The 16,358-nt window shown below is 38.7% G+C and overlaps 1 protein-coding gene across 2 annotated transcripts; it reads left to right on the plus strand.

Moving 5' to 3' along the window:
• The first annotated feature begins 316 nt into the window (after window positions 1-316).
• LOC310984476 (FYN-binding protein 1) lies at window positions 317-15,362 on the plus strand. 2 transcript variants are annotated; one of them, XM_083969696.1, is made up of 16 exons: window positions 317-416; window positions 5,790-6,423; window positions 7,198-7,309; window positions 7,658-7,716; window positions 7,925-7,962; window positions 8,282-8,316; window positions 8,973-9,123; window positions 9,490-9,652; window positions 10,652-10,802; window positions 11,046-11,062; window positions 12,315-12,375; window positions 12,605-12,647; window positions 13,736-13,898; window positions 14,457-14,490; window positions 14,784-14,821; window positions 14,962-15,362. In XM_083969696.1, the coding sequence occupies exons 1-16, from the start codon at window positions 414-416 to the stop codon at window positions 14,988-14,990; spliced, it is 1,731 nt and encodes a 576-aa protein (XP_083825822.1). In that variant the 5' UTR covers window positions 317-413; the 3' UTR covers window positions 14,991-15,362. The 2 variants fall into 2 exon arrangements, with proteins under 2 accessions (XP_083825822.1, XP_083825823.1); XM_083969697.1 differs by having other exon boundaries at window positions 7,201-7,309.
• Window positions 15,363-16,358: the final 996 nt, after the last annotated feature.

A 16,358-nucleotide genomic window follows, 5' to 3' on the forward strand; every position in this document is an offset into this window, starting at 1 on the left:
TCTCTTCTCTTTCCTTTCCTCTCACATTAGGTAGATGATAACACTCGCACACACAGAGAGAGAGATGATAAAGCACCACAGAGACTATAGAGAAAATGAATAAATGCTTGTGACACAAAATGACCTGTCCGTGTGTAAAATGTCTCTTTTGTTTTTTTTCTAGGGGGGGTTGTGTGAATAGAAATGAAACAAACGTGGCGACGACATGTCGGTGTTTCCCTGCTGTTGATCTCATGTTGTGGCGGCGTCAGTTGCCACGTTCCCCACAGTGAATTACAGAGCATTTCCTCATTTGCAGTAAGTTTAGTGACACAGGTCATGTAGGTGTTTGTGAAGTAGCATCAGCCTGGATACTGAATCACTGCTGGACATGGAGCACTTTACCCACCACTGAATCATCACTAAAGACAAACATGGTAAGAAATCCTTATTTTTTTTATTATTTGTTACAGTCTGGTTGTGACATATATCTGTTAATGAGCTCCTCTGCTACACCTTTCCCCCCCTCGACTGTGCTGCTGCTGCTGGCTGTGTATTTCTGGCCACTTCCTTCTGACCATGAATGCATCTATGAATAACTCTCCAATATGAGGAAAAACATTTACACCAGATTGTATTGTTTCTCTTTGTATAACACCTGATCTTTTCTTTGTATAATGACTTTTTTAAAAGTTTTAACCTGGTTTTACAATCCTACAAACACATGATGTGGCGTCTTGAAGCAGCTCTTCACGGCTCGTCCGCTGAAACATTTAAGCGGTCAGATCCACTTGTTCTCTACAGGAATTGCATCACTTACACAGCAAAAAAAAGGGGGAAGTTGAAAAGTGGCATCGCCTAGAAGAAACGTTCATCCTGCAGCAGCTGATGAATGAAAGCTTTATTACACAACCATCCCCAGTTAATGATTCACAGTGTGCACTTGCCGCTGCTTCACTTCAGCCTCTGTTTCAATTGCAATTACAGCTATTTCATCATATACGTATATAGAGGATAACTGTGGTGGTTGATATTTGGTCTTTAAATTGTGAGATGTAATTCAGGTTTTTCTCCCTATTGTGAAACCTGAAGATTTGTCCTCTCCGTGACTCTGAAGCTGAACTAGAGCCAGACTTGTCTTTTTTTTTTCTCAGTTTTTAAATTAGGTAAACAGCTGCACTGAATGTCTTTCCTCCTGCAGAGACATTATTCATTAAATTAAAACAGCATGGCGTTAATATATTCAGGCACTTTCTTAGCTTTAGCGCAAGTTTACAGTGTAATTCAGTGAGCGATTGGCTTTACTGATTCTTGGTGTGGTGGTCGGAGAGATCAACAGAGAAAATCTACACTGTATATTTCAAAGAACAAGAAAAATAAGATGAAATGTGAGTTTTATTTTGTTGCTTTATTTTACATGGAGTAGTTTTGTTGTGAGGCACCTGCACTGACACAGACTGTGGCGAGACACCTGAGTTAATGTGTGCCAAATAAAGGGAAACACACACACACACACACTGTGTTTCTTCTGCAGGAGCGCGCTGACTGAAAGTGGAACCCCGTGTCTGAGTTTTGTGGTGGGGAGAAAACATTTTTTTTTGTCTGTTTCCTTCGCTCCTTGTGACGAGATAGAGTGAGCGAACATGCTAGCGAGCGAGTGAGCGAGCAGGGCTTGCAGCTTATTGGTGCAGCAGCAGCAGCGGAGGGTATTTCTATGGTAACCACGCAGGATGCTGGCTGAGGTAAAGAGGTGTGTGGTTGTGAGAACTTCCTGCACTTCTTCACACTCCTCTCTCTCTGTCAGTCTCCGTGCAGCTCTCAGCTTTAGGTGTTCAAATGAATAGACGGGTGATTCCTTTGTTATGATCAAGTTTTTCTTTTTATAGGTGTTAACGAAGCACCACAGACTTTCTTTCATCTTGGCTCCCAGGTCTTATTTCCACCGTGGGTCTGTTGGTTGGTCACTTTTGCCAAATGCATAAACAGCGCTCTGGTTTTAAAAAACCTTTTTCATGACTCCACCTGCTGAACTGCAGCTAAACCAATGAGTTCGCTGCTGCTGCTGCTGCTCCGAACACCCTGTTTCGGTTCAGTCAGCTCGTCAAGTTGAAATGATGAAACTCAAAGCCCAAATAACATCACAGAGACACCTGAAAATGAAAAAGCTTCACCTCTGACCGATTCACTTCAAGATTAATGCAGAGGAATTTAATTTTGGGGGGAATTTTTGCGTTTATTGACCACACAGTAGATTAGTCTCTATTCCCATCTCAGGTCCAATATTAACATCATAGAAAAGTAACGATAGACACAGAAGAAGTCGTCAAACAAACTCTAGTGAACCAAACTTCAGAAAAAATGAATTATATTTAGTGTAACCTTATGTAACCTCCCACAACAGGTTTGGTGAAAATCAGCTCCAAAGTTTTTGTCTAATTTTGAACAAAATAATAAACAAACAGAGACAGGGTGAAAACATAGATTCTTTAGTGAGGGTAACGATCAATAAAAATCTTTTCGAAAAAGTACAAAGTAAAAGTGAGGATGACAAAGTGATCCTGAAAAACACCGTTAGACAAAGTTACAGATGTAAATATGATTTGACGTATTTTACAACAATATTCTAATATTCCCACACTATTAAGGAAAACTGTTCAGGAGCCATTGTGAAGCCTTTGCTTTGACATTATGTGATTTTATATTTTCTCTTTATACACAGTAATCCTCACCTGTCTTATCCCTAAAGCTGTGATGTAGATACCATGAACTTCACCTTCCCAAAGTGATCTAAAACCAGGGAGTTTCTCAAAAACTTTTCTCAGAAACAATATTTAACTCCACATGATGCCCTGTTCACCACAGGAAGCCAGTGAAGCTGTGAGAAATAAGCTCCTCTCTCTTATTTTCTTTAGACTTTTATCCAAACGATTACACGTTTTCAAATATGTTTTCCAGCTGGTCCTGTTACAAAACTGTTTTGTTCATTTTTAAGTGGAGATTTCTTTTAGTGAGTATCAATCAAATGAACAACGTATTGTGCTGTTTGCCAATCGTACTCTGTGATCCTCATCCTAGATTTTATTCTTATTCTTATTTTTCTCTCTGTTTGCTCCTGAGGACCGTGAAGGCCCGGGCGATGCAGTCGTCAGGCCGTCCTCACTCTGTGTGGTTTATGTTCATTAGCTAAAGACATTGTTTATAGAGCTCATCATGGATGAATTAAACTCATTATACCATCACTATCATTATACTAAAACAAAGGGATGTATAACTGTCTTTTCTCAATATTTATTTTAGGACATAAATAATTCTGCGCTTTTTTTATTTTTTAACTGAAAAGTGACACTTTCGTAGCATAATTTGCTTTTAAAAAAATTGCATGACATGGACACTTGCTTCTTATCATTATTATTATTATTACTAAAGCTTTTGTTAACCAAGCTATAGTTTTATCCCTCAGGTTGCTCTACAGTGCTGTGGTTCAACTTCTTCCAGAGAACTAATATGTATCTTCCCCCACACAGGCGGTGATCTAGTAGAGAGGGTGGGAAAAACCCAAACAACTACAACCTAAGAAAGTAAACATAGAGTTAAATCAACACTCACCTGGCAGTGTCGACCAAAACAGAACATTATCACCTTTTGTGAGAGCAGAACTTATGTCAGTGTGATATTTTTTCTTCCCCAGTTTTGTTTTGTTTTTAATTCCCCTGTCAGCTGCGCAGTGTGGTTCAGCTCAGAGCAAGAATAAACGGGCAGGAAATCTGCAAAAAAGCCTTGTAATTGTGTAGTAAAAGGACTGAGCAAGCAACAGAAAGTAGATCATATCACAATGTGATGATAAAGTTAACTCTGTATTGTACAGCACAATATTGTACTATGATGTTACAGTTTTGAGGAAGTGGTGACTCAGCTTTAGCAGCCTCACTCTCCCTCAAACATGCAACAAAGGGATTTTAATTGATACATTATCCTCATTAAAAGGATTCAAAATGTGTCACTTCAGGGGCGGTGCGTGGCGCAGTGGTTAAAGGGATAGTAACATTTTTTTAATGTGGGGTTGTATGATCTACAAATAGCCCCTAACTACTTTAATTGCAGTAGAAGACTCTCTGCACTCCTCCCGTTAGCAACGCCAGCCCATAGCCCTGCCCAGAGATTTACAACATACATTGTTGTGAATGGACCCAAAGAAACGGCCTATATTTTCGTGGCCTAAAAGAGGTTTTATGTGAAAAAAAAAACCCAGTTACATTGTTCGCTATAATATCATTTTTTCCAGCCCCTCAAAGTGCAGGAAAAACGCAGTTTTTATTTGGACCTAACCAACTGCTGATCGGCGGGCGCTAACCCTGGGCCGGAGGGATACGTGAGTTGGTTAGGTCCAAATAAAAACTGCATTTTTCCTGCACTTTGAAGGGCTGGAAAAAAATATATTATAGCGAACAATGGAACTGTGTTTTATGTTTTTCACATAAAACCTCTTTTAGGCCGCGAAAATAGGCCGTTTCTTTGGGTCCATTCACAACAATGTATGTTGTAAATCTCTGGGCAGGGCTATGGGCTGGCGTTGCTAACGGGAGGAGTGCAGAGAGTCTTCTACTGCAATTAAAGGGACAACGAGGAGTTTTGGAAAAGCGAAGCGTTTTCACACAACATTTATGAGCCTCCGCGCGCACCGTAAAATTCTTTTGACCGGCGCAAGACAGACTCATGTTTTCATTCATCAAGAATTAAAGTCAGAGGTTCAAAGAGGTTCACATACCGTCGTAGTTCTGACCATAAACGGCGATTCAGCTGCGTTATTCTCATGACTCGTTGCGAAACCGAAAGTAAAAAACGCTGGTCGGCTCGACCAGCATTTCCGCCACCACTAATAATAACAAAATAACGATAGAGACAGAACGATATATTTATCGAAAATGGGCCCATTAACAAGTGTGGGTAGCGGAGATTCATCCACATTAACGTGAGACTTTTTTATAACCGAATAGAAACTCCTCGTTGTCCCTTTAAAGTACTTAGGGGCTATTTGTAGATCATACAACCCCACTTTAAAAAAAAATGCTACTATCCCTTTAAAGCGGCCGTCTCATGTAGAGGCTACAGTCCTCAACGCAGGCGTCCCCGGTTCAAATCCCGCGTCGGGCAGACCCTTCCTGCATGTCATTCCCCCTCTCTCTGCCTCCCCCTTTCCTGTCTATCTCACTATGTAGGCTACTATCAAGTAAAGGCAAAAAAGCCCAAAAAATATACAACTAAAAGTACCATATATGCATTTTTCCTAATAAACTATAATGTAAAAGTACACAGACATGTTTTTTATATATACACCGATTATTACAACTGTGTTTTATTATAATGTAATTTATCCCGATTGATATCTGAAATACAACATAGAGCTCATTAACAAACTGATATCTGCAAACAACTGCGAAAGTTAGGACATACTTTCCCGTTGATGTCTTAAAGTATGTCTTGAACTATTAATTCAGTGTTTTATTTACTGCTTATGAATAATGTTTGGGTGCGACTGATCAGGAATCACAGTTCTTGCAGGTTTCAGTCTTCTGTGCTGCAGGGAGTTGGTGGGGACTTGTGAGCTCTTTGAAGATAAAAACAAACCAGGAAACTGTGTTGTTGCATGGTGCAATCTCACTTCACACAGATAGAGCAGGCTTTTGACAAGTTGTGTGTGTGTTTGTGAATGTGGGGGGTCATGCTTTGCTGTGTGCTGCGCTGCTGCTGACTTCCTGCTTCAGAAACAGAGCAGCTGCAGGTTTGACTTTGTGCTCCTGTGTTACTTTCAGGAGGAGAACATTGACGTCAAGGCTCTGAGAGCCCGCTTCAACAAGGCCAGCACCTCGGACACCAGCAGCCGAGACAGCGGGTCTCCAAAGTCTCCACGGCCTGGGTTTGGCAGAGTAATCCCGCCCGTGGCAGAGAACGGGCCGGTCCATCCCAGACTCTCTCCCTCTCTTCCTCCTCCTGTTGCTGGCCCGGGACTGGTGAGGTTCCCAAGGCCAGAAGCAGCAGCAGCCGTCGCCTCCGGCCCGTTCAGACCTGCATTCGTCCCTCGAGCGCCTCTCAACCCTGGGGTCAGAGCATCTATCCAGCCGGCGGACGCCAACAAGGTCAAGCAGACGGGGGTGATCCTACAGAACATGATGCTGAGGCACCCGAGGCCCCCGGGCACCAGGCCGCCCCTGGTTCAGTCTCCAGCTGTGTTTCAGCCCCCTTCCCCGGCTCCCACCACCACCACCACTACCCCTCTCCGGCAGCAGTCCAGACAGAGGAGCGCAGGGGAGGTGATCCCACTGAGGAAGCCCCTGCCCCCTGAAGGACCACTGCCCCTGAAGCCAAAACGACCTCCGAACGTCAACCTGGAGCCTTTTATGAAGTTCAACCGAGGACATGCCCTTAACTCCCCGAGGAAAAGCAACAGTGAGTCTCTCTGCCTTATTATTCTCACACAGATTTTGAATTATATACTGTAGTAGGCCTACTCGACTTCTAAATGAAGAGGATCAAGAATTTCTCAAATTATATCATCAGTCTATCTAAAGGTTCATTTCTCTTTTTGCAAATGAAAGGCAAACACTCGTGGTAAAATCATGGCAGAGGCCGCTGTAATTGAAAGATCAGTTGTTATAAAAAAAAAAAAAGAACAAACTAGTTGGTTTTTTGAAGTCACAGTAGGAGAAGGGTTTAAATAAAATAAATGAGTTATGATTAGGGCTGAATTCTATCTAGCTACTTTGGTTCATTGTTATACTTGTTGCCTCACGGTCACACTGTCATGGCGCCATGGGACACTTTTAGAGCAGAGCCTGTTAAGAATAGCAAGAGCCTCTTACTATTCTGAATATGAAAAGCTCACATGTCTGTAAGAGAAAGACATGCGGTTATTTTACTCGCCTGTGAATTTAAAGCACGTTTCAAAAGCATGACAGAAGTTTTATTAATGATCGTTTAATATATTTTTTATCTAAGATTTGAAACTTTTGATGCAAAGCAATTTCAACAAACTGCTACTGTTCTTCCTCTCTGACTGGAAATACAGAAGCTCAGAGACAAAACAAATGTATCCGCGAATGAGTCTCTTTTTGTCTTTTGATCGACTTAAGCTTATTAGAGCTTTCGTGGCTGCTGCTTATCTGTCTTATTGTAATAAAAATGTCTTCATAAACATAAAGACTTTCTCTCTGGCGCCTTCAGCAGCTTCCCCTGGTTCAGCTGGTAGGAAAATGCCCGTACCAGTAGTCAGTCCTCCACAGCTGCCACAACGATCCAACAAACCAAGCAGGCTGCCGCACCAGATTGCCTCCATGTGAGTATTTGTTGGAGTTCACTACATGCTGGTGTTATTAAATACAGAAACAACCTGGTAATGATTGTAAAATCACTGAGAAATACAAGACACAACTAGATTCTCATTTTCACAGCTGTTGAATCTGACCTATTGAAATGGGGGCAGGAAATAATATGAGAAGTGAAATATAAAAAAAAAAATCAACAACAACTAACAAACGGAAATTACATAATAATAGAAAATCAAACTGTCCACTTGTTGGTTTGATTGACTTCTTAGGAGAGAAGGTTTAACATTTCAGATGTTTATGTCAAAGTTTTGTTGAATTTGCTGAATAACAAACAAACTTTTGTCCATTGTTTGCAGAGACATCGCTGATGATCAACAGGAAACATATGATGACATTGGAAGTTTTGAGAAGAACGGTAATAAATACAGCCATTGTCTAGTGGTGCATCGCTGCAACCCTGTTTGTTCTTAAAACTCTTCTTCTGACACATTATAATTATCATTATATGATAAAGTAAAGAGTTGTTTAGTTACAAGTTACAACTTATAATTTACTTTTACGTATCATTGTGATTGTCGAGTACTACCACTTTTTCAAAGAAAATGTCTTTCATGGCTTCACAGATTCCTGGAGTGACAACAGCTCGCAGTGTATGGACGCGGTGGGTACAAAATTGAAAGTGAAATTCTCATTGTAAAGCGAGAAGACCACCCATTTGATTAATTCAAAACCAGGTTGTTCCTCTTATGAGAACACGTTGCCCTCTTCCAATTCCAACTCCTAGAGATGAAACGATGATTAACTTTTTTCACTGTCAGTGCTTTCTTCGATTTCGAGCTTTAGGAAAGTGTGATGTACATATTCAGACAACAGTGAGAAAAACACAATCTTACAATTGGTGGCATTCTCCTTTAATGTAGTAATCCTTGTGCATGAGTATTTTCTTTTGTCTTCAAATCAAATTGTCTTTTGTTTTGCAGGATGATGATGATGATGTGTATGAGTTTATTGACGAGTAAGTATAAAGTGTCTGTTGAGTTGAGTCTGTTTCAGCTGCTTCGTTTCGGCTTCAGCTGCTTGAATGCACGTTCTGACACTGTTCTGATTATTTCTGTTACTGCTGCTGATATTTTTGCATCTGCCCTAACCCTACCACTGCTGCAGCGTGCTTCTGCTCTGCTGTAACAACCACAAGCCGAATAGCTTCCTTCATCTTAGTTTTATTTGAATTTGAGAACTGCTTTCATTCATTTACATTTATTCATTCAGCGAATGCTTCTGTCTGCAGCTACAAATGGGATAGGATCAAGGAGAAGCATGAATAAGTGTTTCAGTATCTGCTCCTTTAGTTTTAAAGTTAGTTGGCAGTATCTCCATGAGTTTTTTAGTATAACGCTTCCTTAAGTGCACTGTGCAGCCTGTCTTTGATTCAAACTTGTTTCTGTGATTCAACTCACATTTCCCGTAAAAGCAGGATATTGTGACAAACAGCAGACAGCGTCTGTTGAAATGTGGGCAAATCAGAACAAACTGAAACAGTGAAAGACAGTACATACTGTAGTTGCTTCATGCAGAATAAACAGTTTCAAAACATTGTTATTGTATGTAAAACAATTTTTTGTGATATTGATGTTTCTATTGTAAATAAGAGAATGCATTGTTTGTTTTTAGTCATGTGCATGGTGACATGGATCAGGTGGAGGAGAACCGAATAAATGCTCAGAAGTTGAACAAAAAAGAAGCAAAGAAGCAACAAGAACAGGAGAAGAAAGAGCAAATGGAGCGTCGGAAAAAAGAGAATGAGTTGAAAAAGAACTTCCGGGTAAGAACCCAACAATGTTGTTCCTCGATGAAACATCCTGAGGTTCATCTCCTTCAGCACAGCAGCAGATCAGAAAGCATCACCTTCAGCATTTAGCATGGAGGACAGTTTAAGAAAATGCATGACCTTATACAACAGAAACACTAGTTGAAAACTGGAGGTTAGTAGTAACAGTAATGAAAGATACATGGAATATAAATTTTTATCCTCGGTTTGAACCAGAGATCCTTCTTTTGAAATCCAAATTTGCAACATAGCTTATTATATACATCTTGAAACACTGAGATTGTTTGAATCCATGCAGATCTTATATCTGTTTTGTTTTAATTGACAAAATGTGCACCTTACTGATCTGTCTATATGTAGCTGCAAGGGGAGGTGGAGGTCCTTCATACAGCCAAAGTCCGAAACGATTGGCACGGGGGATCAAAACTGGACCTCAGCGTTCGACAAGGCGAGAGTGTGGAGATCATTCGAGTGAAGAATAATCCAGGCGGCAAATGGTTGGCTCGTTCTCTGAATGGAACCTGTGAGTATTGTTTTTAGCATTACATTTTTTCCATTGCAAAATAGTTTTCACCTTTTGCTTCAGTGGAAAAGTTAGATATCAAGCAAATCAAGAAATGGCGCAATTGGAGCTAGCACATGTTATGCACAATATTATTGTTATATTATAGTTATTGTGCTCTTGTTATTTAAGATGTGCCTGTTGTTCTATTTGTTTGAACCAACTGAGTTGTCAAGATGTTTTGGCCGATTGTCTCTGTTGATCCTTCCCTTAGTTTGTAGTGGATATAGAGATATAATATATAATGTTATGCAGATAGTACACAACTCCATGTGTAAGAGCAAAAACTTCTACTGGCCTTGTCTCTTTCGAACTTTCACTGGCTGGTGCATTGTTGACGTCCTCTTATTTCATCTTTTCTAAGATGTTATAAGCAATCAGAATCAGAGTTGGGTTCATGCCAAGTGGGTTTTCACATACATGAAATTAGCGTATGTGTTTTGGTGCATAACAACACAAACAGAGGGACACAACGGATGCTCTAACGGAATGCAAAGCAGCATGACAAAGTGTAAAGCATCTCTAATGTTTGATTGAAGTCAGTTTAACACGTGGTTACATTGGTTTCTGCAATAAGCTACCCGAGAAAGGGGCATGAAAGTGGTGTTACTATATGTTCAATGTAAATCAGTTGGCACAGACGACTGGAACAAAGTAACATGTACTTCACATGCCAGTGCTTCCAATTTATCTTGTAACCTATGTATGATTACCGCAATACTATTATATAAAACTACCTCTTTTTTGCACATTACAGCCTTCCAATCTGTTTAGCATTAACAAATCGTTGATCGCCTTATGTTGTAGTTGATGAAGTGAACTCCTTTGCCGTGTGAGTGTTCTGCCAATCCATCAGTGTCATTTGCCAAAATTGGTGACACAATAATAGTGATGTATTATCTTCACACTAAACTCACCTTGAGGTTTTTGTCTTTATATTCTCTTTGTGTAAACGTGCAGATGGATACATCAGCAACACATGTGTGGACATTGACTATGAAGCAGTGAAGCGCAAGGTGCTCCAGTCCAAAAAACTAGACACATCACCGTTACCTCCACCACCTCCAGACCCCCCGCACATGCTAGATACTGACTCCCTCGACAGAGACAGGTACAGTACACCAGGTTCATCCAGCTGCATGGAAACATTTTCTTGTTATATTGAGAGATAAACCTATAAACACACTTCAGCACACAACACAACAGTGTTTCCTAAAGGATTTGTTAAGTGATTTTTTTTTATTTTGTAACTTTAACAGGTAAACAAGACCAGTTTTTTTTAGTTTCATTGCCTTTTCTGCCTTAACCTATTTGTTCCAACTAACATGAACATTGTGTTTCCTCTTCTCTGCAGTATGCTTCAAGATGACGGTAAGTGACAACAAAGCACACAAGAGCATCACTCACTAACTGATGTCTGTCTGGCCTTTTATCAGACTCAGGGTCACTCAACATCACAGTCATAGTAATCTCTGTAAAATAATTTATTTTTGTCTTTTTTTAAACAAAAACAAACAAATAGCCATAAAATCTTCATGAACCTTTGCAGATAATCTCTAGAAAACTGTTATATCTTTAGGCGAGACACTACAGGCAAAAACACTGTTTTTTCATGCACTGATCAATTTTGAGATTTTTGGCTATTTTTCTTCCTTAACATGTATTCTTTTAGAAAAGTCAAATCTAATGGTAGAAAATCCACATTAAGGTGGTTGTTTTACTTCATTTTGTCTCTTTTGTTGGTAGATTTCTCCTAAATTTGCCAAAAGTTAGCATGCTACTGTGCTGTGCTTGTTATCTGACCCATGTCATGTCAGGGATCATTGTAAAGCTCTCTCTCTCCTGAACAATGATGTAGGCTCCAAAAATTGTCATCTCCTCCGTATCTGCAATCAATTGTAAAAGTACGATTTACATTAACAATCTATGGAATTTTACAGTACAAGTCTTTAAAGGCCGTTTTCTCAAAAAGAGTTTTTCCTCATAGTCTGCGAAATCTCCACTTCAGCAGCACCTACAGAAACCAAACCTTCCAGTTTTATTCCTGTCTATATTCTGAAGGTTTTTACAGAGGGGATTGTTGATATATCATTCAAAGCCTGATTTATACAATATTTTATTCGAAATTGAATATTTTTAGGGCTGGTGACAGTATTTTCTCATTTACAAAGTGATAAAAAGAGATATCCAAAATCCCCTCTGTAAAAACTTCTGACTCTTATATGTCAACAAAATAAAACAAGAATTTTGAATGGGGCTTTATCCATTTTTCAGCTTTCAGTTCTGGAAATGTATGCAAATTAGCGCATATTTCATCAGATATTGCCTCATTTACATATTTAAACATAACATTTGACAAAACTTGTAATACAAAAAATATTTGTCTTAATGTAAGTAATAAACTTGGGAAGTTTCATGGTGATATCTGTTATTTTAAATGTTTACCCTATTCACCTGGAGTGTCTCCCCTTTATTTTGTTTATCATTTATTTCAACATTCAAGTTTAAAGGATGCATCTTTTATTATTGTTATTATATATCTTCAAGCAACAATGCTGAGGATAATTATTTATTGAGAAGAGAAGATAAAGTTGGTTTCAGTTTTCGCTTGTTTTGTTTTCAGATGACTATGATGATGTTCAGCCATTGACTGAGGATTTCCCCCCACCCCCTCTTCAAGTCAGGTATCTGTTCATGTCTTATTCAGTGAAACGGGAAATGACTGGTTGAGTGTGACTGCTGTCATTGTATAGTAAATCCTAAAGATCTGAAAAGCTGTTCTTCTCTGCTTTATTTTATAAATCGATTGCAATAGAAATTGAATAAATGTTGAAGAACACATTGGTTAACTATTTGATTTCTCTGTATCAAACACTGAAATCAAATTATGCTTTTTATTTATTTCATTTTCAGCATAGATCCCAAAGTGGAGAAAGAACTAAGAAAAAAATTTAAGGTAAATATTGACTTTTATCACACATTCAAACCAGATTATTTGGTATAAGTGACCAATGTAACATCAACATGCTACTGAACGCCCACAGGGAAACTTTAAAGGGACAACGAGGAGTTTGTATTTGGTTATAAAAAAGTATCATATTAAAGGGATAGTTCACTCAAAATTGAAATTTCACTCATTATCTACTCACCCTCATGTCGACTAAGGGCTGGGAGAAGTTTCACAGTCCTCCGTGCCTTCTCTGAGTAACAGCGGGGCTCCGTGCAGCACTGCATGTCCATATGACGGTTGCGAACTGACCTTTTCTACGTCCAAAAAGACACACAAAAAACATCCAAATACCTCCATAGTGCTCGTCTGTAATGTCCCTCTTGTATTGAAGCCCCAACATGAGAAATTGTTCCGAAAAAAATTAAATAAGTCTATATTTTAAGCTTGTTTGTAGCGGAAGCTCCCAGTGTTGCTCTGCCGGAATCTTGCGCGATTTGCCGAGCTGTGAACTGGGTGTCAATGCAAATCGCGCGAGATTTGCACAGACACAGGCAAAGCAGTGAACTGAGACACTGGGAGCTTCCGCTACAAACAAGCTTAAAATATAGACTTATTTAATTTTTTTCAGAACAAACAACTCTGAAACTTCTCCCAACCCTTAGTCGACATGAGGGTGGGCAGATAATGAGTGAAATTTCAATTTTGAGTGAACTATCCCTTTAATGTGGTTGAATCTACGTTACCCACACTTGTTAATGGGTCCATTTTCAATAAATATATTGTTTTGTCTTCATCGTTATTTTGCTATTACTATATAATGGTCGGCTCGCCCAGCATTTCCTACTTTCGGTTTCGACGGTATCTGATCGTCTTCAAACCTCCGACTGTCATTCTCGATCAATGAAAACATTCTTGGCAAATGTTTTCGCTTTCGTCCGTCTTGCGCTGGTCCAAGAATTTCACCGTGTGGGCGGAGGCTCATGGGAAATGTAGTGTGAAAAGACTTTGCTTTCCAAAACTCCTCGTTGTCCCTTTAAAATTCCAAAAACAAACAAACAAACAAAAAACTGGTCTGTTTAACTCTTGTTCTCCAGTTTGAAGGGCCACCGAGGGCCCTACACACCATGATGGTGGATCCTAACTGCATCATAAAGAAACCAGGAGGAAAGGATCTGATGGTGACTCAGGGGGAAGTGCTGGACATTATCCAGCTCACCAGCAGCAAGAAATCTCTGTGTCGCAACAAGTTTGGAAAATGTATGTGAACACTTTGCATCCCTCTGTGATTGTAAATTCTTGTATCTACAGCAGCTGGTACATTCATTTATTTATATCAATCCCCCATTGGACCCCCATGAATTCATAAACAATATAGTGACAGCAGTTGCATCATTACATGACCAAATTGTCATACTAATAGTGAATCTTACATCAACACAACCCCTATGTTTAAAAGGGCAATCAAACCTTTATTGTCAATGCTATGTGATTGAAGAGTCTGCAGCATCATAAACATATAGTTTTTTTTTCTATGTGGGTGCTTCAAGTGTCCAAAAGGTATTCAATCCTTGAAAACATCAGCATTTACCCCTTATCTTGGCCTCACAATGATTTTTCTATGTACAGTATGATATTGATTCATATGCTCCTCTTAAGCGGCATATTTGTGTTTGTCAGTTGATGGTACGATAAACTGTACATTAAATAATAACATGATAAAAATCTGTACAATCTGTAGAAATTTAGTAACAGTTGTGTTTTATTAATTCAATTACACTATTGTTCTTAAAATCTGTTTTGTCCCTCCACTCATAGATGGTTATGTGTCCAGATCTTATCTTCTTCAAATGTAAGTGAATCTTTATCAGTTCATGTGTGACCCTGCCATCATTAACAATTGCAAAACCATATATATTTAAATATATATTTTTGTTGTTTGTTGTTATCTTATTCGATTAATGGAAAAAAGAAACATGACACACACTTTATATAGTGTCTATTTGTACACATTCTACAGCTGAATGAATTTTTGCGAAGTGGCAATTTTGACTTCTTGTGTATAAGTTTTGGTTTAGATTTTTGCATAGATGTATCAATGTAAAACTTTTCTGCAGTCACTTTAACATCCGTTTATCTTTGCAGGGAAGGAGACATTTACGATGATGTTGACTATCCAAGTGGTGAGTTATCTCTGGATGTTCAAGCTCTATGCTAAGTATCATACAAACTGCAAATGCAAATTTCCTGTGTAGTTGAAATAGTGAATGCCAATATTTGTATTATGAATGTTTTCTCATGTGTTTGTTATTTCTTTTTTCAGACATCTATGACAACGACTCTCCGCACTGATTATCAAAACATATCAAACTAAACTTATGCACTCTTAAAGTAAGAGACACAGAGAACGAAACAAACTATGAACTTGAAAACTTAAGCTAAATAAAACTATACCTTTACTAAACTGGTTTCCAAATACAAAGGGAAGAGGGACCTCCATGTGATTGATTAATTTGAATCCATAATTGCAATCGTCTTGCTTGCAAACAAACTAGACTGTATCTCAAACTAAAAATGACTATAACTATAGAAAGCCACATAAAGATGATTCATGTGGATTCACACACATTCCCTGTGCTAAGACCTGTCACCACTTGCATTGTTTGTCAAACTGCTTGTATAGAAAATGAATACACTATTGCTATAGCTTTGTGTTTTGCTTGACTTGTGACATAACTTAAAATAAATAAAATAGCATTTTTTTCTGGTTATTGTGAATTTGTGTCCATTTTTACTCCCTGTTTTCTTAATAAAGATCTTTTTTTTTTTTTTTTTCAAATAACTGTTCACCCCCTAAGTGTCCTGTTTGTTAAAGACTGTTGATGTCTATTGTATTGAATGGAGAAAAATATACTACAATATCTGAGAGGGAAAAAATCTGGAACCATTATCATAGTTTATGAGATGAATTAAAACAAATCAAATCAATTATCAAAAATGTTTTTATTATGAATTTGGAAGACACCTGTTCTGCGCTAACTATGAGTGTGGGTGCACGGCTGTGCAGCAACATACAGTACTTCCAGTAAGGGTTGCATCTTTTTTAAGATTTACTGGAAGTGTTTATAAGCTTGTGAAGTTGATCTTTGAAGCTTTTTTTCTGGAAGCAAGAACGTGAAAACAGAAACTCACAACAACTCAACATTCAAAGAACCAAATAGCCGACATGACAACTGAATTAGAAATGTGGCAGGAAAACAATAATTCAACTTTAATCCCTGAGAAAGGTCTGCTTTCTTTGAAATGGGCATGATTTTTCAGGAATTGGTGATCTTTTGCTTTGTTTTACCATTTAGGATACATTTGAAGACCAATTTGTTTGTTTCATATCCTGGAAATATGAATGGCAAGTGAAATAGCCTACTCATTGTATAGCCCAGGCCACATAAAGTGATCTCATGGATAAAGATGAATTTCAATCAGAATTTTTTGGTATAGTGCTCGTTTTAGGAATAATTTATGTGAGAAATGAGCTGCAGATGTTCAATTTGAACACTTAGTCTCTTTTTTTCAAGACAGTGTTTGCCTGAATTAAAATTTAGCCTACCTGAGGCTCATTCTTGTCATATTGTGGCGACATTAATTTGTTAAACTGTTTTGCAATGGCCATTATATGTAGCCTATTGTCCTGAAACTAGCTCCCTATAGCCTACCCCTAAT

The sequence above is a fragment of the Trachurus trachurus genome, assembly GCF_905171665.1.
Source record: "Trachurus trachurus genome assembly, chromosome: 4".
In the NCBI taxonomy this organism is placed as follows: Eukaryota; Metazoa; Chordata; class Actinopteri; order Carangiformes; family Carangidae; genus Trachurus; species Trachurus trachurus.